The sequence below is a fragment of the Mustelus asterias genome, unplaced genomic scaffold (genome assembly GCF_964213995.1).
Source record: "Mustelus asterias unplaced genomic scaffold, sMusAst1.hap1.1 HAP1_SCAFFOLD_100, whole genome shotgun sequence".
Classification (NCBI taxonomy): Eukaryota; Metazoa; Chordata; class Chondrichthyes; order Carcharhiniformes; family Triakidae; genus Mustelus; species Mustelus asterias.
Genome location: NW_027590147.1, coordinates 1,142,792 through 1,166,419, shown reverse-complemented (window position 1 = coordinate 1,166,419; position 23,628 = coordinate 1,142,792). Strand labels below are relative to the sequence as shown.

General features: G+C 46.1%; 1 protein-coding gene across 1 annotated transcript in view; it reads right to left on the bottom strand.

Moving 5' to 3' along the window:
* The window catches only part of LOC144484347 (uncharacterized), a 122,574-nt gene that overhangs the window by 42,380 nt on the left and 56,566 nt on the right, over positions 1-23,628 (bottom strand). The window contains exon 4 of the mRNA XM_078202885.1: positions 146-768. Coding sequence (XP_078059011.1) covers positions 146-768 — 623 coding nt within the window. The remainder of the gene's footprint in view (positions 1-145; positions 769-23,628) is intronic.

Sequence of the window (23,628 nt, the reverse complement as noted above, 5' to 3'; positions counted from 1 at the left end):
AGAAATAGACCCTGATCAGCAATGTTCATTCCTGACTTGATTAACCACAAAATCTAATCATTGTAGTTACTCATGAATTCGCTGGTGGGTCAGCAGGTCAGATGACTGAGTGAATCCCTTCCCACACTCGGAGCAGATGAACCGCCTCTCGCCAGAGTGAATTCGCTGGTGTCTCAGCAAGTGCGATGAGGTAGTGAATCCCTTTCCACACTTGGAGCATGTGAACGGTCTCTCCCCAGTGTGAACAAGCTGATGTGTCAGGAGGTCAGATGATCGAGTGAATCCCTTCCCACATTGGGAACAGGTGAACGGTTTCTCTTCAGTGTGGCCTCGCTGGTGTGTCAGCAGGTTGGATAACTGAGTGAATCCCTTCCCACAGTCAGAGCAGGTGAACGGCCTCTCCCCAGTGTGAACTCGCTGGTGTACAATGAGATGAGATGAATGTCTGAACCCAGTCCCACAATGAGAGCACCTGAATGGTTTCTCATCAGTGTGAACACGTTGATGGGACAACAGTTCCCTGGAACTTTTAAAACATTTCCCGCAGTCTGAACAATTAAAAGGTTTCTGGTCAGTGTGAACTTGCTGGTGAGCCAGCAGATGAGACAAATGAGGGAATTTCTTTCCACATCTGGAGCAGGTAAATGGTTTCTCCCCTGAATGACCTCGCTGGTGTGTCCGTAAGTTGGATGACTGAGTGAATTTCTTCCCACACTCACAACAGGTGAATGGTCTCTCCCCAGTGTGAACTCGCTGGTGTATCATTAGCTGGGATAAGTGACTGAATCCTTTCCCACACTCAGAGCAGCTGATTGGTCTTTCCCCAGTGTGAGCACACTGGTGAGTTTCCAGCTCAGCTGAGGATCTGAATACTGCTGCACATTCCTCACATTTCCAAGTCATCCCCCCGCTGTGACTGCATTCGTGCTTTGACAGATCAGATGATTGGTTGAAGCCTCGTCCACACACAGAACACGTGTATGGTTTCTCCCCACTGTGACGAATGCTTTCTCCTTCCATGTTCAAAGTCCAGTGATATTCAGGCTATGATATTAAGGGTGACTCCGTCAGATCCTGATGTGATGTTTTGTTTGAGACCAGACCGCAAATCGTCCCCTTCTAAAACCCTGTGAAATTGATTTAAAACAGAAAAAAGGGAGTGAGAGAGAACCCACAACAACACAAAGGCAGGTTGTCAAATTGAGCTGAATGAATCTGGTAATTTCTGGGGCCAGCAGGAGGAAATAGTCACCATGAAGCTGCTGGATTGTCATAAAAACCCAGTTGCTTCTCCACGCGGACATGGAGAGAATGTGCAAATTCCACATAAAGTCAAATAGAAATATTCAGAATGTCACAAAGACGAGTGAACTGTCCAATTAATCCCATTCACCATCACTCTGCCAATTTACCTTCTGCAAGTATTTATCCAATTCCCTTTGAAAGTCACTATCAAACCTGCTTCTAGCACCTGTCAGTTTGTGCATTCCAGATCACATCAAATCATTGTGTAAAACAATCTCCTTATCATGCCCTAAAGTTAGGCTGTCAATTATGTTAAATCTCTGTGTCCTCTGCTTACAGACCCTCCTGCTCCTGGGAAACAGTTCCTCTCCATTGACACTATCATAAATCATTTGTCATTTTAAACATCTCTATTAAATCTCCCCATCATATTCCCTGATCTAAAAACCCACGTTTTTCCTGTCCTGAAGAATCATATGGACTCAAAATGTTAACTTTCTCTCTGAACAGATGCTGCAGGACCTGCCGAGGTTTTCTGCTTTTCTCCCTGATTTTCCTTCCATAATCAATCAGAAACCCTTCATGATTTTGAACATCTTGATTAAATAGGAACACACAAAACCTGAGAAAGATACAGAGGAAAGGAGAGACAGAAAGACTGAGAGAAAAATTGAGAGAGATTTTAAAAAGCAGAAAGATGAGGTTGTCAAAGATAAAAGCTGAGAAACAGGAAACAAGCAACACACAATGATAGAAAATATAAGGGAGCAGGCTATCAGTTCCCGGCTATGGGGATCAGAGCGAACTCTGACTGATCCACAAACACAGCCAGTTATATCTGGGAATGGAAACTCTGAACAGAAATAATAGGCTCATTTGTAAATGTCACCGCAATGTGATCAGTGTGACTCTGCCCTGACTCTGTGGACAGATAAAGGCCGCATTGACAGATGTTCTCACCAGATTGTGGTTCCTGGATTTATTTTCTGCTCAGAAGTGAGATGTGAGGTTTTGAACCGGCAGCAGAGAAACAGGAAGTTGTATTTCCTGAGAATGAAACAGCCGGTGTCAGTTTGATGTTATCACAGTGAACAGTCTTCCTGCCTGTGAGGGTGAACTCACTCTGACAGCATCAAGAACAACCACACAGATTGCTACTGGTCTCAGCATTACATTCACCTCCATTCCCATGTTAAACAATAAATATGCATTCTCTCTACTTTCTGACAGCGAATCTTCTATCAGAAGCAGTGCAGGGGGTAATATGTTACCCCCTGCACTACTAGCTTTTGTTTTCCATGATAACCTTTGATGTGGCACCTTATCACATGTTTTCTGGAATTCAATTCAGCAGATCCACAGGTTCCCTTCTATCCACACGTTACTTCTTCAAAGAACTCCAATTGGTTAAACACAATCTCATTAAACCATGCTAACTCTTCCTGATTACCTTGAGTTTTTCCAAAGTGGCCAGCTATAACCTCTTTAATGATTGATTCTAACATCTTCCCCACAACAGATGTCTATCGAACTGGCCTAAATTTCCTGTCTTATGCCACCATCCATTCTTGAATTAGAGGGCTTATATTTGCTACTTTCCAGTCTGATGGAACCTCTCCAGAATCTAGGGAACTTTGGAAAATTAACACCAACAAATCTACTGTCACTATCTCATTAACCACCTTCTTAAGATGCTAGGATGAATTCCATCGTGACCCAGAGACTTGTCAGCTGCAGCTCAGTACAGCTTCCCACGTCATTGTAATTTCTCCTAGTTCACTCTCCCTTCCACCTCCTGATTTACAGCTAGGACTGGCTGGGTTTGTATTTTCTATAGTGAAGACAGAAGCAAAGATTTGTTTATTTCATTGGCCATTTATTATCTACTATTACTCCCCATTCTCATTCTCTTGAGCGCCAACACTCACCTTATTCCTCTTTTCCTTTTCGAATACCTATAGAAACTCTTGCTATTCATTTTAACATTAACAGCTAACTTCCTCTCATACTCTAATGTTTTTCTTCCAATTAACCTTTTAGTCATTCTCTACTGTTCTTTATATTCCAGCCAATCATCTGACCTGCCACTCACCTCTGTGTAGCTATATGCTTTTCCCTTAAGTTTGATGCTTTGAGGAAGAAGGAGACAGGGAGATGGAGAGCACGTCAAAAGGAACTATTTAAAAATAATAATAATTCATGGGGTGTGGACATTGCTGGCAAGGCCAGCATTTTTTGCCCAATTTTTGAGATTCCCGTCTGAGCTGTAAACCTTTGGATTAAATCCCACCATCAACAAATTATTTCCCAGCTGAATGTGAAAATTGACTCAGTCATCCCATTTACCGATAGAACAGCAGAATTACACCAGAGGAAGACCACTCAAACACTTAACGTTCGCAAAGGGATTTCCTCAGTGGTTAACACTCTATAACTTTAAAAGCTCAAAGCATTTTAACTACCCCTCTTATTGGCGAGGGATAGTTTAACTGTTCTGTCTAAGAAGGCACAAATCACTTGTTCACCCCAGCGAGTTCACATCTAAATGCAGGTGATTGTTATGTTGTCAATCACACCCAGGACAGAAATGTGCTGGAAGGCCTATGCTGCTTAGTTGCCAAATGAATTGAAGTAACACATTTGAACTTTGGCCCAATGGTACCAATCATAATCAGATCGCAAATCGTATTTTCTATTGAACAATATGGGTTTGAATGGTGAGGTGATTACCCAACATTCTCTGCGGGTGAGACTGTGTCCTAAAAGTTCTAGAGAGGTTGAGGAAAGGATTGCGGAGTCAATCCTGCTTAGGAGTGAAAGTAATAGGGCAATTGTTATGGGGGATTTTAACTTGACTAATATTGACTGGAATTGTTATAGCTCTAGCTCGTTAGAGGGGTCAGTTTTTGTTCAAAGCGTGCAGGAAGGTTTTTTGACTCAGTATGTAGACAGGCCAACTAGAGGTGAGGCTATATTGGATCTGGTGCTGGGAAATGAGCCAGACCAGGTGCTAGACTTGGAAGTTGGTGTGCATTTTGGTGATAGTGACCACAATTCGGTTACGTTCACCTTAGTGATGGAAAGGGATAGGCATGAACCTCGGGCCAGTGGTTTTAGCTGGGGGAAGGGTAATTATGAGGCTATTAGGAGAGAATTAGGAAACATAGGTTGGACTAGGAGATTACAGGGACTGGGAACGTCCGACATGTGGAGTTTTTTCAAGGAGCAGCTACTGCAAGTCTGTGATAGGTATGTCCCTGTCAGGCAAGGAGGAATTGGTAGGGCTAGGGAACCGTGGTGCACCAAAAAAGTTTCTTTGTTGGTTAAAAAGAAAAAGGAGGCTTATGTTCGGATGAGATGTGAGCACTCGGGTAGTGCACTAGAAAGCTTTAGATTGGCTAAGAGGGAGTTGAAGAGCGAGCTTAGAAGGGCTAAAAGGGGACATGAGAAGACTTTGGCGGATAGGGTTAAAGAGAATCCTAAGGCGTTCTATAGGTATGTCAAGAACAGAAGGTTGGTTAGGGCAAGTTTAGGGCCAGTTATAGATGGCAGAGGGAAGTTATGTGTGGAACCGGAGGAGATTGGTGAAGCATTGAACCAATATTTCTCTTCGGTGTTCACGCAAGGGGACATGAATATAGCTGAGGAGGACACTGGGTTGCAAGGGAGTAGAATAGACAGTATTACAGTTGATAAGGAGGATGTGCAGGATATTCTGGAGGGTCTGAAAATAGATAAATCCCCTGGTCCGGATGGGATTTATCCAAGGATTCTCTGGGAGGCAAGAGAAGTGATTGCAGAGCCTCTGGCTCTGATCTTCAGGTCGTCGTTGGCCTCTGGTATAGTACCAGAAGATTGGAGGTTAGCGAATGTTGTCCCATTGTTTAAGAAGGGGAACAGAGACTTCCCCGGGAATTATAGACCGGTGAGTCTCACTTCTGTTGTCGGCAAGATGTTGGAAAAAATTATAAGGGATAGGATTTATAGTTATTTGGAGAGTAATGAATTGATAGGTGATAGTCAGCATGGTTTTGTGGCAGGTAGGTCGTGCCTTACTCACCTTATTGAGTTTTTTGAGAAAGTGACCAAGGAGGTGGATGGGGGCAAGGCAGTGGACGTGGTATATATGGATTTTAGTAAGGCGTTTGATAAGGTTCACCATGGTAGGCTTCTGCAGAAAATGCAGATGTATGGGATTGGGGGTGATCTAGGAAATTGGATCAGGAATTGGCTAGCGGATAGGAAACAGAGGGTGGTGGTTGATAGTAAATATTCATCATGGAGTGCGGTTACAAGTGGTGTACCTCAGGGATCTGTTTTGGGGCCACTGCTGTTTGTAATATTTATTAATGATCTGGATGAGGGTATAGTTGGGTGGATTAGCAAATTTGCTGATGACACCAAAGTCGGTGGTGTGGTAGACAGTGAGGAAGGGTGTCGTAGTTTGCAGGAAGACTTAGACAGGTTGCAAAGTTGGGCCGAGAGGTGGCGGATGGAGTTTAATGCGGAGAAGTGTGAGGTAATTCACTTTGGTAGGAATAACAGATGTGTTGAGTATAGGGCTAACGGGAGGACTTTGAATAGTGTGGAGGAGCAGAGGGATCTAGGTGTATGTGTGCATAGATCCCTGAAAGTTGGGAATCAAGTAGATAAGGTTGTTAAGAAGGCATATGGTGTCTTGGCGTTTATTGGTAGGGGGATTGAATTTAGGAGTCGTAGCGTTATGTTGCAACTGTACACAACTCTGGTGCGGCCGCACTTGGAGTACTGTGTGCAGTTCTGGTCCCCACATTACAGGAAGGATGTGGAGGCTTTGGAGAGGGTGCAGAGGAGGTTTACCAGGATGTTGCCTGGTATGGAGGGGAGATCCTATGAGGAGAGGCTGAGGGATTTGGGATTGTTTTCGCTGGAAAGGCGGCGGCTAAGAGGGGATCTTATTGAAACATATAAGATGATTAGAGGTTTAGATAGGGTGGATAGTGATAGCCTTTTTCCTCTGATGGAGAAATCCAGCACGAGGGGGCATGGCTTTAAATTGAGGGGGGGTAGTTATAGAACCGATGTCAGGGGTAGGTTCTTTACCCAGAGGGTGGTGAGGGATTGGAATGCCCTGCCAGCATCAGTAGTAAATGCGCCTAGTTTGGGGGCGTTTAAGAGATCCGTAGATAGGTTCATGGACGAAAAGAAATTGGTTTAGGTTGGAGGGTCACAGTTTTTTTTTTAACTGGTCGGTGCAACATCGTGGGCCGAAGGGCCTGTTCTGCGCTGTAATGTTCTATGTTCTATGTTCTATCCACATTACTGCAATTATTGCGCAAGCGCAGTACCTGGCTGTGACTGGAGCATGCGCAGGCCGGGCTGTGACTGGAGCTGCGAGGAGCCGGAAAGAAACAATGGAGTGAGGTTCAGTAATGGAGCCGCTGGGTGACCGGGGAGGGATAGAAGCAGCGGAGTGGGCTGGGAGGCTTCATAAATACCTAGTGGATGCCCCAATTCAGATAACATGTTCCCGGTATCGCTTCAATCGGTACAGAACAGAGTCGGAGCTGAGCGGCTCCAGGCCCGGGTTACCGGCCGCCATCTTGACAGGAACAATGTGCAGCAGGGCGCATGCGCTATGAGCCTGGACCAGTTACCAACTCTCCCGGATTGGACTGGAGTCCAGGAATTTTTTATTTGTCCAGGGAATGTGGGAATTGCTGACTAGGCCAGCATTTATTGTCTATCCCTAATTGTCCTTGAACTGAGTGGTTTGCTTGGCCATCTCAGGGCATTTTAAGAGTCAACCACATTGCTCTTGATATATAGTTAGACCAGACCGGGTAAGGATGGCAGATATTTTTCCTAATTCATTCACACTGTGGGTGTCCCTGGCTGGGCCAGCATTCATCACCCATTCCTATTTGTCCTTGAACTAAGTTTCAGAGGACGTTTTAAGAGTCAACCACATTGCTGTAGATCTGGAGTCACATATAAGCCAGACCAGGTAAGGAGAGCAGATTTCCTTCCCTCAAAGACATTAGTGAACTAGATGGGTTTTTACAACAACGAACAATGGTTTCATGGTCATCAGTAGGCTTTTAGTTCCAGATTTTAATTATATTCAAAATTCACCATACCATAGGATCATAGAATCCCCGCAGTGCAGAAGGAAGCCATTTGGCCCACCATCCAGCCCTATCCCTGTAACCCTGTACATTTAGCATGGCTAGTCCACCTAACCGACACATCTTTGGACTGTGGGATTCAAACCTGCATCTCTGGAAAATTGTCTGGACATTAAAAAATATACTTTTTTGTAATTTTTTTGGAATATTTCTCTTCACTGGATATTAAAATATTGACAATAGATAAAAGTTGTTTGGTTGACCATCAATCGTCCTGTAACGTGATGAGTCTTTTTGCTTTCCAATTGGCCTAGGAAGGCAGTGTGGAATGGAGGTTGGAGGATGGGGCAACATAAAAGATGTGATAAAACCTCCAGGAATACATTTAATCACAGTTGGCGATTATGGAGTAGAGAATCTTGTGAATTTCTATTCTGGACAGACAGTGATGGTTTCTGTAAATTTACAGGGTGCTGGAAATGGAGAATTGACAGACGCGAAACACAAATCAAACATCACATCGTGATCTGATGGAGTCACTTGAAAAAATCAGGACCTGGATATCAGCAGCTTCTGAATGTGGAAGGTAACAGGTTTGTCGATTCTGTCTGAGAGAGAAGATTTCAGGTCTCAGTGTGACTGGAAAAGCCCTGAGATTCACAAATCCTGAAGAACTGTGCTTGGTTCTGAGCAACATACCTTAGCAAGGACAGAATGGCCTTGGAGGGAGTGTGGCACAGATTTTCCTGAGTGATATTTGAACTCCACAGGTAAAATTACAATGTGAGATTACAGGAAGTTGTTTTAGCACAGAGGAGGCCATTTGGCCCATTGAGTCCATGCCATCTGTCTAGGGCAATCCAGTCCCATTCTATCCTCATATCTTTGCAGATTTCTTTTCCTCCAATGTCTATCTAATTTCTTTTTGAAATTATTCATCATGTCCATTTCCATCCCAATCATGGGCAGCAAGTTTTGGGTCATTAGCACTCACTGTCTAAAAACACTCTTCCTCACATCTCCTGTACTAAAGAACAAAACAAAGAACAAAGAAAATTACAGCACAGGAACAGGCCCTTTGGCCCTCCAAGCCTGCACCACCTTGCTGCCTGACTGAATTAAAACCCCCTACCCTTCCAAGGACCATATCCCTCTATTCCCATCCTATTCATGTATTTGTCAAGACGCCCCTTAAAAGTCACTATCGTATCTGCTTCCACTACCTCACCCAGCAGAGAGTTCCAAGCACCCACCATCCTCTGTGTAAAAAAACTTGCCTCGTACATCTCCTTTAAAACTTGCCCGTCGCACCTTAAACCTGTGCCCCTAATAATTGACTCTTCCACCCTGGGAAAAAGCTTCTGATTATCCACTGTATCCATGCCCCTCATAATCTTGTTGACTTGTATCAGGTCTCCGTCGTTCCAGTGAGAATAAGCCAAGTTTCTCCAACCCCTCCTTATAGCTAATGCCCTCCATACCAGGCAACATCCTGGTAAATCTTTTCTGTACCCTCTCCAAAGCCTCCACATCCTTCTGGTAGTGTGGTGATGAGAATTGAACACTATATTCCAAGTGTGGCCTAACTAAGGTTCTACATAGCTGCAATATTACTTGCCAATTTTTAAACTCAATGCCCCAGCCAATGAAGACAAGCATGCCGTATGCCTTCTTGACTACCTTCTCCACCTGCATTGCCACTTTCAGTGACCTGTGTACCTGTACACCCAGATCTCTCTGCCTATCAATACTCTTCAGGGTTCTGCCATTTACTGTAAAGAAGCATTTGAGTTGATGTAACATTGAGATTCGCAAAATGTTGAGCAATCATGTAGACTTTGCTCACGTTTAATGAGAAAGATCCAACAGTGTTTCGGCCCGATTTCGAACCAGGTACCTTTCGTGTGTGAAGCGAACATGATAACACGACAGAAGCAACTGTTTACATACAAATTAGGAGCAGCAGTCGGCCACTCGGCCCCGCTCTCCCATTCAGTAAGATTGTGGCTGATCTCATTTTAATCTCAACTTCACGTTCCTGCCTACTCCCGATAACCTTCCACCTCCTTGCTTATCAAGAATCTATCCAGCTCTGCTGTAAGATATTCAAGGACTCTGCCTCAACCACCTTTGCAGGAAGAATGTTCCAAAGTCTCTCAATCCTTTGAGAAAAAAATCCTCATCTCTAATTTAGACGGGTGACCCCTTACTTTGTGGTGCCGAGTTTAAAATTCTCCCACAAGAGGAAATGTCCTTTCCACATCCACCCTGTCAAGTCCCCTCAGGATCTTATATGGTTCAATCAAGGTTTTACCCAAAACCTTAAATCTGTCCCCCTGGTCCTTGTACGATCAGCAAATGGAATCAGATTTTCTTTATCCACCTGATCGAAACCTGTCAGAATCTTGTGTACCTGAATCAAATCTCCCCTCAACTTCCTTTACTGGAACCATTCTGGTAAATCTCCTCTGCACCTTCTCAAGGATCTTTATATCCTTCCTGAAGAGCGGTGACCAGAGCTTTATAAATATTCAGAATAACTTCCCTGTTTATATATCAATATCACACTTTATGAAGCTCGGGATCAAATTTGCTTTGCTAATTACTCTCTTAATATGTCTTGTAGAAATACAAAATCCCTCTCCTTCACCTCTTTCTCTCTCCTCCCAGAGAGGCCAGTTGTGTTTTTGTGACAATCCGGCAGTTTTCATGGTCAATGTTTCTCAGCGCCGACCCCACAAATTCCCAGATTCATTCAGATCAGTTTGACAAGCTGCCTGTGTGTTTCTGTGGGCTCTCTCTCTCTCACTCCGTCTCTCCTGTTTTAAATCAGTTTTACAGGGGGTTAGAAGGGGAGAGTTTGACAAGCTGCCTGTGTGTTTCTGTGGGCTCTCTCTCACTCACTCCGTGTCTCCTGTTTTAAATCAGTTTTACAGGGGGTTAGAAGGGGAGAGTTTGACAAGCTGCCTGTGTGTTTCTGTGGGCTCTCTCTCTCTCACTCCGTGTCTCCTGTTTTAAATCAGTTTTACAGGGTGTTAGAAGGGGAGAGTTTGACAAGCTGCCTGTGTGTTTCTGTGGGCTCTCTCTCTCTCTCACTCCATGTCTCCTGTTTTAAATCAGTTTTACAGGGTGTTAGAAGGGGAGAGTTTGACAAGCTGCCTGTGTGTTTCTGTGGGCTCTCTCTCTCTCACTCCGTCTCTCCTGTTTTAAATCAGTTTTACAGGGTGTTAGAAGGGGAGAGTTTGACAAGCTGCCTGTGTGTTTCTGTGGGCTCTCTCTCTCTCACTCCGTGTCTCCTGTTTTAAATCAGTTTTACAGGGTGTTAGAAGGGGAGAGTTTGACAACCTGCCTGTGTGTTTCTGTGGGCTCTCTCTCTCTCACTCCGTGTCTCCTGTTTTAAATCAGTTTTACAGGGTGTTAGAAGGGGAGAGTTTGCCGCTGGGAAGCTGATGGAGTCGCTCAATTTATCGTAACTTTGATATCATCAGATGTGGAACATGGAAGGAAAAAGCACATTTCACAGTGGGGAGAATCCGTACACGTGTTGTGTGTGTGGACACGGCTTCAGACAATCATCTGACCTGTGGAGACACAATCGCAGTCACACTGAGGAGAAACTGTGGAAATGTGGGGACTGTGGGAAGGGATTCATTTCCCCGTCCAAGCTGGAAATGCATTGGCGCAGTCACACTGGGGAGAGGCCATTCACCTGCCCCACATGTGGGAAGGGATTCACTCAGTCATCCTCTCTGTTCACACACCAGCGAGTTCACTCCAGCGAGAGACCATTCACCTGCTCCGAGTGTGGGAAGGGATTCACTATTTCAGCCCACCTGCTGAGTCACCAGCAAGTTCACACTGAGGAGAGACCTTTCAGGTGTCCAGACTGTGGGAAGTGCTATAAAAGTTCTGGGGAGCTGATGCGCCATCAACGTGTTCACACTGTGGGACTGGGTTTGTGCGATCATCTCAACTCTCTGTACACCAGCAAATTCACACTGGGGAGAGACCGTTCACCTGCTCTGAGTGTGGGAAGGGATGTACGACTACATCCCACCTGCTCAGACACCAGAGAGTTCACAAGTAACTACAGTGATTAAATTTTGCTGTTACTCACATTCAGGACTGAACCATCTTCATAATGTTCTGTTTATGCTGATAATAAACGCCAGCCACTTGTCGAGGCTAATATTCCGGTTAAAAAGTCAATTAAATCAGCTTTGTGTTACAAACACAGACTGTGTTGAATCTTTTTAATTTCTCTGAACATAATTCAGTTCTTATTGAATTTCTCTCCCTCCCCCCTGTCTCCTCCATCCTCACCTCTAACAACAAGTGTGAGGAGCTCATGGAGCTTCTTTGTCACTAAGATGGAGACAATCTGATCAGCTGCTTCTGCTGCTTCCCTCCCTTCCACTAGCTCACCGGCCAAACTGTCTGTAAATTTCATCCTTTCCCGAGCCCTGAACCCATCCCTTTCTCTAGTTTCTCTGTCATTTCCCCTCATGTCCTCTCAGGGCTCATCTCATCCATGAGACTCACCTCTTGCTCCATCGACCTTATTCGCACTAAATCATCCACTAAACTACTGATCTCCAACTTCCCTTTGGTCATTGACTTGGTGCCAGTACAGAGCGAGACTGCGGATAGTTGGGAACCTGTCTCGGGGGCAGGGAATTCATATGGTGTTCGTGGAAGTGGAAATGACTAGGGTTGGGAAGCATTTTCCGATCAGGGCCAGTGTGATCTCCTGGACTTGTTTCGATCGCCTCAGGGGGTCGGAGAGGAATTTCCCAGATTTTTTTTCCGCATATTGGCCCTGGGGTTTTCACTCTGGGTTTTCGCCTCTCCCTGGAGATCACATGGTCTGAAATGGCGGGGTGGGGGTGAGTTAATAGGTTGTGATGAACAAAGCATCGTAGCGGTGAGGGACAGCTCGGTGGATAGGATATTAGTATGTAGATAGGCTGGAAAATTGGGCGGGGATCCTGGATTCAGGATTCAATCCTGGACCGGGGAGCGGTGCGGGCTTGGAGGGCCTGTTCCTGTGCTGTATTGTTCTTTGTTCTTTGACTATATTAAGTTTTCACTCTTCAGGTACTGATTCTCTGTCCTTCTGCTTCTCAGAAAACAAACTCTTGACCCCACCATCCTTACAATCTATTCCCCCATCTCCAGCCTCCCTTTCCCCTCCAAACTCCCTGAACGTGCTGTCACCTCCAAAATCCCTGTCCATCCTTCCCAGAATGCCTTGTTTGAATCCCTCCACAACACTGAAACACGAGAGACAAACAGAATCTTACCTGGAGAGAAAGACAGACAATCAGAGAGCTGAGGTCTAGTACGGATATGATCATAAAACCAGGAGACAAGGATAGCAACACCGTCATTCTGGACAGACAACAATACTTGTTGGAAGCAGACAGACAATTAACGTGGATCATTACACCAAGCCCCCTAGACCCATATACCAGAGACAGGAAGGAGAATTGGAGACAGGCTGGAAGAACTCAGTCACATTAACCAAAAACAGATGGAACATCTGGGAGGATAACAGCCAAAACCAGGGAATTCCAGCTGCTCTCAAAAATACACAAACATGGACAGAACCAGGAGAAACACCTCCAGACAGACCCATCCACTTAGACTGTGGGAGCCTGGTAGTGGATAGATCAGAATACTTTCCAGATGGTATGAAGTTCAATACAGTGGATATCCAAAGAGACTTGGGGGGTTCAGATCACCCATCTTTAAAATGCCACAAACAGGTTGAGAAAATAATCAAGAAGGCTAATGGAAAGCTGGTCTTTATATTGAGAGAACTGGAGGACAGAAGTTATTCTGCAGCTATACAAAACACTGGTTGGACCCTATTTGGAGCACGTGAGCAGATCTGTGCGCCACACCTCAGGGAGGATATGTTGGTCTTGGAGGGAGTGCAGCGCAGGTTTGCAGGAATGATACCTGGGCTTCAGGGGTTTAATTATGAGGCGAGATTATACAAATTGGACCTGTTTTCTCGAGAATTTAGAAGGTTAAGGGGTGATCTGATCAAAGTCTTCAAGGTATAAACAGGAAAAGACAGGGTAGATGAAGATAAATTATTTCCACTGGTTGGAGATTCTCGAGCCAGGAGGCAGTCTAAAGATTAGGGCCATACTGTTCAGGAGGGATGTTGGGAAGCACTTCCACACAGAAAGGGTGGTAGAGGTTTGTAACTCTCTTCCATAAAAGGCCGTTGATGCTCGGTCAGTTGCTATCTTTAAATCTTGAGATAGATACATTGTTTGTTAAGCAAAGGTATTAAGGGATATGGGTGAAAGGCAAGTATATGGAGTTAGGCCACTGAACAGCCACGATCTCATTGAATGGCGGAATGAGCTCGAGGGGCTGAATGGCCGTCTTCTGTTCCCATGTTTGTTTGTAGGGAGTTTCGACCCACACCAAGGGAGAAATGGAAGAATTTATAAAAGCCTCGATCCCTCTGTTAAACTTAAAGCCACATCAGATGAAGATGAAGCCGATTTGTCAGACACTGCCTGATTAAACTAACACAAGGAAACAACAGGCAGCAGTTAGCAAAGGGTTCTTCAAACCAAAACAGAGAGAGACAGACACCCGACACTAACACACACCAACATACCAACACACACGCACCGACACATAAACTGACATATACAAAGACACGCACACACACACACACACACACACACACACACACAGTGCACCCATTTACTTATAGTTGAATCCATAATTTGATTGCCACATCTGGGACTGAGGAAAAACAACATTGAATTCAAGGAAATTGTATGACATGTAAACACATGAAACATGAATCTGGCTCTGAAACAGACAATATAAACTGTATCATAGAATCTACAGTGCAGAAAGAGGCCATTCGGCCCATCGAGCCTGCACCGACCACAATCCCACCCAGGCCCGATTCCTGTAACCCCACATATTTACCCTCCGAATTCCCCCGACATTAAAGGGAAATTCATCATGGCTAATCAAACCATCCCACACATCTTTGGAGTGTGGGAGGAAACTGGAGCACCCGGAGGAAACCCACACAGACAGGAGAGAATGTGCAAACTCCACACAGACAGTTACCCGAGGTTGGAATCAAACCCGGGTCCCTGGAGCTGAGAGGCAGCAGTGCTCACCACTGTGCCACCATGGCCGTACTGGCATCTTTTTCCAATTCTTCATCCTGGTTCCACCACCCCCGGAACTCCACACATAAACACAGCAAGATCCCAATTTCTCTGTGCATTCTCAGCAACAAAACCAAGATCCCAACCTCCACCCTGAATCCGAACCCAAGCTTACACCTCACCCGAACTAACACCTCACCCTAACTAACACCTCACCCTAACTAATACCTCACCCTAATCCTAACCCTGGATGTGCTTCCAAACAGTACATTGGATTTGTCGTTAGTTAAAAAGGAAATTTTGACAATCCCCATGTGTACACCTTTAGTGAATTACAATTTCTCCATCATCCCTGTCCCTACCTTTCTGAGTCTCTGTGAAGGGTATCGGTATATTTTACTGACTTTAATCTGTTAACAGGTAAATACCAGTTGTTGTTGCATCAGAAAACTCAGGAATGTCACATAAACACTTGGAAGCTTCAGACCAAAGACATGTTCAGACTGGAAGTGTCACTTACAGTCAGGAACAGTTTTACACCAATCTCTGATTTGACGGCATGTTTTGAAAGCAATCACCATCGGATCTTCATAAAATGTCAAGAAATGTATTGAATATTATTAGAAACAGCTTGCTCTCTTATGAAGAGAGCTTTCACAGCAGCTCGCTGGGCAACAAACACAGGATAGGTCTGTTCTCTCTACTCAGGACATGTCTCTGTCACAAACCCTGAAACAAGACATTTCTAAACTGGGATGAATAGGTTAGAGGGATTAGCAGGTTACATATGTGGGGTGATGGGAATAGGGCCGAGGTGGGATTGTTGCCAGTGCAGACTCGATGGGCGAATAACCTCCTTCAGCACTGTAGGGATTCTATGAAATTCATTGGGAGAATTGCTGTTTTAATGGGTATTTTCACAAATGCTATAAAATGATTTTTCAAAACAAATTAATATTTTCTTCAACCGATCATTAATAAATAAAAAGTATTTAATAAAACCACCACCCAGTGTGGGGTTCAGGATTTTAACTCAGGGTTTCTGAGCTCCAGGAACCACTAACTGAACCAGCCGGGAATGGTCTCCACAAAACTTCCCCAACTCCCTCCCGGGAAAAAGCTGCAAACCCGGGAGCTGCAGCTTTTTACCGGGGGTGTTGGGGCCTCCAGCGGGTGTTTGTGAATCCTCCCCGCCCACCTCCCAGGGTTTCCTTCCTTCCCAGAGATCAGAGTCCTCATTGATTTGAGGCCAAAGTGTAACCTCTTATTTATTGTCCCCCTCCCCCATCCTCTGATGTGAACCATCCTCCAGTGGCTGAGCCAGGATGGGGCCGTTAACCTGGGCCTGTTCCCGGGAGGGAGGGAGGGAGAAGCCCCGCAGCTGCAAACCAGGGAGCTGACAATGATTCTGAAGGGTTTGCGGATCCACAAAGTGTTTCCAAATCCTCCCAGCCACCGCCTAACGCTGACTCCGCTTCTCCGGGACAAACAAGCGCCAAGGACAGCAATGACACTGCGCATGCTCCACATCACAATGCCGGGGATTGATTGACGTCAGCTCTGGACCGATAGGAAGAGGGGGCGGGGCTGGAGGACCGAACGGGAGCGGCTGGTCCTCCAGCCAATCGGAGTGGATGAGGGGCAGGACCAGAAGCATGCGCAGTGCGGGTAATGGCGACGGACGGACGGTTTGAACTCGGAAGCGAGATCAATGCGAGGTAGAGGGCGGCGTGCGGGGAATGATAAATGTGGCGGGTGGGTGGAGAGACTTTGTAAACATGTTGTTCAAACCCAAACCCCGGAAATGAACTTCCCGGTCCCCCCCTTTGTACCAAATGGAGCGGCAGCTTGTAGTGTTAGACCCGGGCTGACTGCCGCCATTGAGGCTGCATGTGGGAGGCCGGCAGGGATTGTGATCGGAGAGTGAAGCCCTGACGTCACAATGGAATGGGTGAGAGTGACATCACAATGGAATGGGTGAGAGTGTGACGTCACAATGGAATGGGTGAGAGTGTGACATCACAATGGAATGGGTGACGGTTCCAGATGAGCTGAGACTGGGCTGGAGTTGGGCGATGACACTGACATGTGGCCCGGTGGCACAGTGGTTAGTGCAGCTGCCTAACAGCGCCAGGGACCCGGGTTCAATTCCAGCCTCGGGTCGCTGTCTGTGCAGAGTTTCTACATTCTCCCCGTGTCTGTGTGGGTTTCCTCCGGGTGTTCCGGTTTCCTTCCACAGTCCAAAGGGCCCTGGCAGATATATTTAAAATGTTGGTATCCACGGGTGAGGTGCCGGATGATTGGAGGATAGCTCATGTTGTTCCGTTGTTTAAAAAGGCTCAAAAAGTAATGCGGGAAATTATAGGCCGGTAACTTTGATGTCAGTAGCAGATAAATTATTGGAAGGAGTACTAAGAGATAGGATCTACAAATAGTTGGATAGACAGTGACTTATTAGGGAGAGTCCAGCTTTGTGCGTGGTCGGTCATGTTTTACCAATCTATTCGAGTTTTTCGAGGAGGTTACCAGGAAAGTGGATGAAGGGAAGGCAGTGGATGTTGTCTACATGGACTTCAGTAACGCCTTTGACAAGGTCCCACATGGGAGGTTAGTTAGGAAGGTTCAGTCGCTGGGTATACATGGAGAGGTAGTAAATTGGATTAGACATTGGCTCAATGGACGAAGCCAGAGAGTGGTAGTGGAGGATTGCTTCTCTGATTGGAGGCCTGTGACGAGTGGTGTGCCACATGGATCAGTGCTGGATCCATTGTTGTTTGTCATCTATATCAATGATCTGGATGATTAATGTGGTAAATTGGATCAGCAAATTTGTTGTTGATACAAAGATTGGAGGTGTAGTGTTTAGTGAGGAAGGTTTTCAAAGCTTGCAGAGGGATTTGGACCAGCTAGAAAAATGGGCTGAAAAATGGCAGATGGAGTTTAATGCAGACAAGTGTGAGGTATTGCACTTTGGAAGGACAAACCAAAGTAGAACGTACAGGGTAAATGGTAGGACACTGAAGAGTGCAGTAGAACAGAGGGATCTGGGAATACAGATACATAATTCCCTAAAAGTGGCGTCACAGGTAGATAGGGTTGTAAAGAATTATTTTGGTACATTGGCCTTTATAAATTAAAGCATTGAGTAGAAGAGATGGAATGTTATGATGAGGTTGTATAAGACATTGGTGAGGCTGAATTTAGAGTATTGTGTGCAGTTTTGGTCACCGAATTACAGGAAGGATATTAATAAGGTTGAAAGAGTGCAGAGAAGGTTTACAAGGATATTGCCGGGACTTGAGAAACTGAGTTACAGAGAAAGGTTGAATAGGTTAGGACTTTATTCCCTGGAGCGTAGAAGAATGAGGGGAGATTTGATAGAGGTGTATAAAATTATGATGGGTATAGATAGAGTGAATGCAAGCAGGCTTTTTCCACTGAGGCTAGGGGAGAAAAAAACGAGAGGGCATGGGTTAAGGGTGAGGGGGGAAAAGTTTAAAGGGAATAGTAGGGGGGACTTCTTCACGCAGAGTGGTGAGAGTGTGGAATGAGCTGCCAGATGAAGTGGTGAATGCGGGCTCACTTTTAACATTTAAGAAAAACTTGGACAGGTACATGGATGAGAGGGGTGTGGAGGGATATGGTCCAGGTGCGGGTCAGTGGGACGAGGCAGAAAAATGGTTCGGCACAGCCAAGAAGGGCCAAAAGGCCTGTTTCTGTGCTGTAATGTCCTATGGTTCTATGTGCCGGTTAGATGGATTGGCCATGATAAATTGCCACTTGCTATCAGGGTGTTAACAGGGAAATATGTGGATAGGGCCTGGATGGGATTGTTGTCGGTGCAGGCTCGATGGGCTGAATGGCCTCCTTCTACACTGTATTTTATTATTCATTATTATTAATTACTATTAATGCTTCTATGAATGAAGGTGGTCTTGATGATGATGTGGACATGTGGCTGGAAGCTCATCGTGGGATGAACTATTTCACCCTGGTTATGAACAGCCTGGTTCAGCCTCAGACAGTTGCCAGGAGGAGAGATAAAGTTGTTGGTGAGGGAGTGGAGTTTGTAGTGGGGACTGAACACAATGGGTTCAGTCTTCCCAGTATTTATATGAAATAAATTTTTGTTCTTTCAGTACTGGATGTCAGACAAGTCCGGATGGGTGTGAGTTGGAGAGGAACTTGGAGCTGATGGTGTTCACAGGGTTTGGAAATTCTACCAAAGTTCCTGTTGAGTTGTAGATGTATAAAATCTCTCTCCTCACCTCCGGCCTCTCCTACTTCTCTCTGTTTCCACTCAGGGTGTGGAGATGCCGGCGTTGGACTGGGGTAAACACAGTAAGAAGTCTCACAACACCAGGTTAAAATCCAACAGGTTAATTTGTTAGCATAAGCCACAGGCTTTCGGAGCGCTGCCCCTTCATCAGGTGAGTGGGAGTTCTGTTCACAAACAGGGCATATAAAGACACAAACTCAATTTACAAGATAATGGTTGGAATGCGAGTCTTTACAGGTAATCAAGTCTTAAAGGTACAGACAATGTGAGTGGAGAGAGGGTTAAGCACAGGTTAAAGAGATGTGTATTGTGTCCAGCCAGGACAGTTAGTGAGATTTTGCAAGCCCAGGCAAGTGGTGGGGGTTACAGATAGTGTGACATGAACTCAAGATCCCGGTTGAGGCCGTCCTCATGTGTGATTGACAGATCCATGCTCACTGCTTCTTGCCCTGGATGCAGAGAGCTGAAAATTTCCATGCAGGCTGCCAGACAGATAAATGTCTACATTACTGGAGTAGAAATGTGTGGAATATACAGACCAAATTCACTTCGTTCCCTTCAGTTGCTGCAAGTCCCCAATTTCCCCCAGAATGAGAAAAGAAATGGAAAGGGGGAAACATTGATTTCCTCCCAGATGTTGCCCAGAGGAGGAAGTTTCACTCTGAAGCTCGTTGGACAACCTCCGCATTGTGACGTCACAATGGAGCCCTGCCTGAATCAGCCAATAGGAATCACTCTGCTCCGCGGTGACGTCTCCGGGTTCCAATCGCAGGCCCGGGCGCGCGGACCCGGGAGCCCCGCCCCCACCCATTGTTCCCCTCCCCCTACACCACATCGAGCCAAGGTTTCCAGGCAACCGGCTGACGGCTCCGGCCAGAGTGAGAAGCCGCTCGGTGAGCTCCCCCTCCCCCCGGCCCGGGACTGCGCATGTGCGAGGGAGAGGGGACTCTGCGCATGTGCAGGGGAGAACCCACCCTCTGATCTTCATGCTGAGGTGTTGACCAATGGGAAGAGTCGGAGGACTGGAAGGACTCTGGTCTTCCAGCCAATCAGAGCCTGGGCTTTGTGTGAATGAAGATTGATCTTCAGACAGACTCAAACCTCCTCCTGTCTCAAACATCTGTGAGTAAAACACTTTCTTTTCAACCCCCTTTCCATTTCTTTTCTCATTCTGGGGGAAATTGGGGACTTGCAGCAACTGAAGGGAAAGGAAGTGAATCCAGGGAGGGTGCAGACTCTGGAAAGGTTGCCCCAGGTTTCTCTCTCTCTCAAACCAGAAAATGATCCATTTCTGCCCACTGTTTGCTGTTCGCCAATCTTCTATCCGCGCCAATATGTTATCCCCGCAGCAGGAATTTTTATTTGCTGCAATTTACTTTTGTAGTAGTATTTTTCTTAAGTTTAAAGTGAAAACTGGAAGTGGGCTGCTAAGGAGTCTGGGAAGGGTTTTTTAAGCGCGCAAAGTATAAAAGGTAGGCTGCAGTATACAGCGGGCAGCGTCGGGAGCGGGCAGTGGAGTGTGTGGGAAGCAGAGTGTGAGCTATAAGGCTTTGGCTCACAGGGCTTAGGCAGAAAGGGCGAGCAGGGGTGAGTTTAATTCATTTTTGCTGTTTGTACCTGGTACTGGCAAGGTATCTAGAGGGGATGGGTGTGCAGGCAGTGCAATGTTCCTCTTGCACTATGTTTGAGGTGAGGGACGACGACAGTGTCCCTGCTGATTACACCTGTGGGAAGTGCACCCATCTGCAGCTCCTCCAAAACCGTGTTAGGGAACTGGAGCTAGAGTTGAATGAATTTAGGATCATTAGGGATGCAGAGGTGGCCATAGACAGAAGCTTTAGGAATACAGTTACTCCGAGGAATGAAAACAGATGGGTGACGGTGAGAGGGGCTGGGAGGAAGCAGTCCGTGCAGGGATCCCCTGTGGTCGTTGCCCTTAGCAACAAGTATTCCGCTTTGAATACGGTTGAGGGGGATGACATACCAGTGGTGAGCTGCAGTGAGAGGATCTCCAGCACTGTGTCCGTCTCTGTGGCTCGGGAGGGTAAGGGGCAGAGCGGGAGGGCATTAGTTATTGGGGACTCGTTAGTTAGAGTGATAGATAGGAGGTTCTGTGGCAGCAAAAGAGACTCACGGATGGTATGTTGCCTACCGGATGCCAAGGTCCGTGACGTCTCGGACCGTGTTTTCCGGATTCTTAAGGGGGAGGGGAAACAGTCACAAGTCGTGGTACACATTGGTACCAACGACATAGGTAAGAGAAGGGACGGGGATTTAAAGCAGGAACTTTGGGAGCTGGGCTGGAAGCTGAGAGCCAAGACAAAACATGTGGTCATCTCTGGTACGTTGCCGGTGCCACGTGATAGCGAGTTGAGGAACAGGGAGAGAGTGCAGTTAAACATGTGGTTGCAGGGATGGTGTAGGAGGGAGGGTTTCAGATACGTGGATAATTGGAACACATTCTGGGGAAGGTGGGGACCTGTACAAACAGGACGGGGTGCACCTGAACCAGAGGGGCACCAATATCCTGGGAGGGAAATTTGATAAGGCTCTTCAGGGGGGTTTAAACTAATTTGTCAGGGGAGTGGGAAAAGGAGTTGTAGTCCAGAGGTCAGTGAGGGTGGTGAGGTATTGGGGAAGGTATCAGGGTCAAGGGTGGGTACCGGTAGACAGGAAGGTGGGTTGAAGTGTGTCTACTTCAATGCAAGGAGCATCTGGAACAAGGTAGATGAACTTGGGGCGTGGATTGGTACTTGGGACTACGATGTTGTGGCCATTACGGAGACGTGGGTAGAACAAGGACAGGAATGGTTGTTGGATGTTCCGGGGTATAGATGTTTCACTAAGTGTAGGGAAGCTGGTAAAAAAGGTGGAGGAGTGGCATTGTTAATCAAGGATAGTTTAACGGCTGCGGAAACTTCGAGGGGGATCTGCACACTGAGGTAATATGGGCTGAGGTTAGAAATAGGAAAGGAGCGGTCACGTTGTTAGGAGTTTACTATAGGCCCCCAAATAGTAATAGAGATGTGGAGGAAGAAATTGCTAAGTAGATTATGGATATGTGTGGGTGTCACAGGGTAGTTGTCATGGGGGACTTTAACTTTCCAAATATTGATTGGAACCTTTGTAGGTCAAATAGTTTGGATGGGGCAGTTTTTGTGCAGTGTGTGCAGGAGGGTTTCCTGACACAATATGTGGATAGGCCGACAAGAGGTGAGGCCACATTGGATTTGGTACTGGGAAATGAACCGGGCCAAGTGTTAGATTTGGTTGTGGGAGAGCACTTTGGAGATAGTGACCACAATTCGGTGTCTTTTGTTATTGCAATGGAGAGGGATAGGGCCGTACGGCAGGGCAAGGTTTACAATTGGGGGAGAGGTAATTATGATGCGATTAGGCAAGAATTAGGGGGCATAAGTTGGGAACAGAAACTGTCAGGGAAAGGAACTAATGAAAAGTGGAACTTTTTCAAGGAACAAATACTGGGTGTCCTTGATAGGTATGGCCCTGTCAGGCAGGGAGGAAATGGCCGAGTGAGGGAACCATGGTTCACGAAAGAGGTAGAATGTCTTGTGAAAAGGAAGAGGGAAGCTTATGTCGGGATGAGGAAACAAGGTTCAGATGGCTCGATTGAGGGTTACAAGTTAGCAAGGAATGAGCTGAAAAAGGGGCTTAGGAGAGCTAGGAGGGGACACGAGAAGTCCTTGGCGGGTTGGATCAAGGAAAACTCCAAGGCTTTTTACTCTTATGTGAGGAATAAAAGAATGACCAGGGTGAGGTTAGGGCCGGTCAAGGACAGTCGTGGGAACTTATGTATGGAGTCAGTGGAGATAGGCGAGGTGATGAATGAATACTTTTCTTCAGTGTTCACCAAGGAGAGGGGCCATGTTTTTGAGGAAGAGAAGGTGTTACAGGCTAATAGGCTGGAGGAAATAGATGTTCGGAGGGAGGATGTCCTGGCAGTTTTGAATAAACTGAAGGTCGATAAGTCCCCTGGGCCTGATGAAATATATCCTAGGATTCTTTGTGAGGTAAGGGATGAGATTGCAGAGCCTTTGGCTTTGATCTTTAGGTCCTCGCTGTCCACGGGGATGGTGCCAGAGGACTGGAGAGTGGCGAATGTTGTTCCTCTGTTTAAGAAAGGGAATAGAAATGACCCTGGTAATTATAGACCAGTTAGTCTTACTTCGGTGGTTGGTAAATTGATGGAAAAGGTCCTTAGGGATGGGATTTACGACCATTTGGAAAGATGCGGATTAATCCGGGATAGTCAGCACGGATTCGTGAAGGGCAAGTCGTGCCTCACAAATTTGATTGAATTTTTTGAGGAGGTAACTAAGTGTGTTGATGAAGGTAGGGCAGTTGATGTCATATACATGGATTTTAGTAAGGCGTTTGATAAGGTCCCCCATGGTCGGCTTATGATGAAAGTGAGGAGTGTGGGATAGAGGGAAAGTTGGCCGATTTGGATATGTAACTGGCTGTCTGATCGAAGACAGAGGGTGGTGGTGGATGGAAAATTTTCGGATTGGAGGCAGGTTGCTAGCGGAGTGCCACAGGGATCAGTGCTTGGTCTTCTGCTCTTTGTGATTTTTATTAATGACTTAGAGGAGGGGGCGGAAGGGTGGATCAGTAAATTTGCTGATGACACCAAGATTGGTGGAGTAGTGGATGAGGTGGAGGGCTGTTGTAGGCTGCAAAGAGACATAGATAGGATGCAAAGCTGGGCTGAAAAATGGCAAATGGCGTTTAACCCTGATAAATGTGAGGTGATTCATTTTGGTAAGACTAATTTAAATGTGGATTACAGGGTCAAAGGTAGGATTCTGAAGGCTGTGGA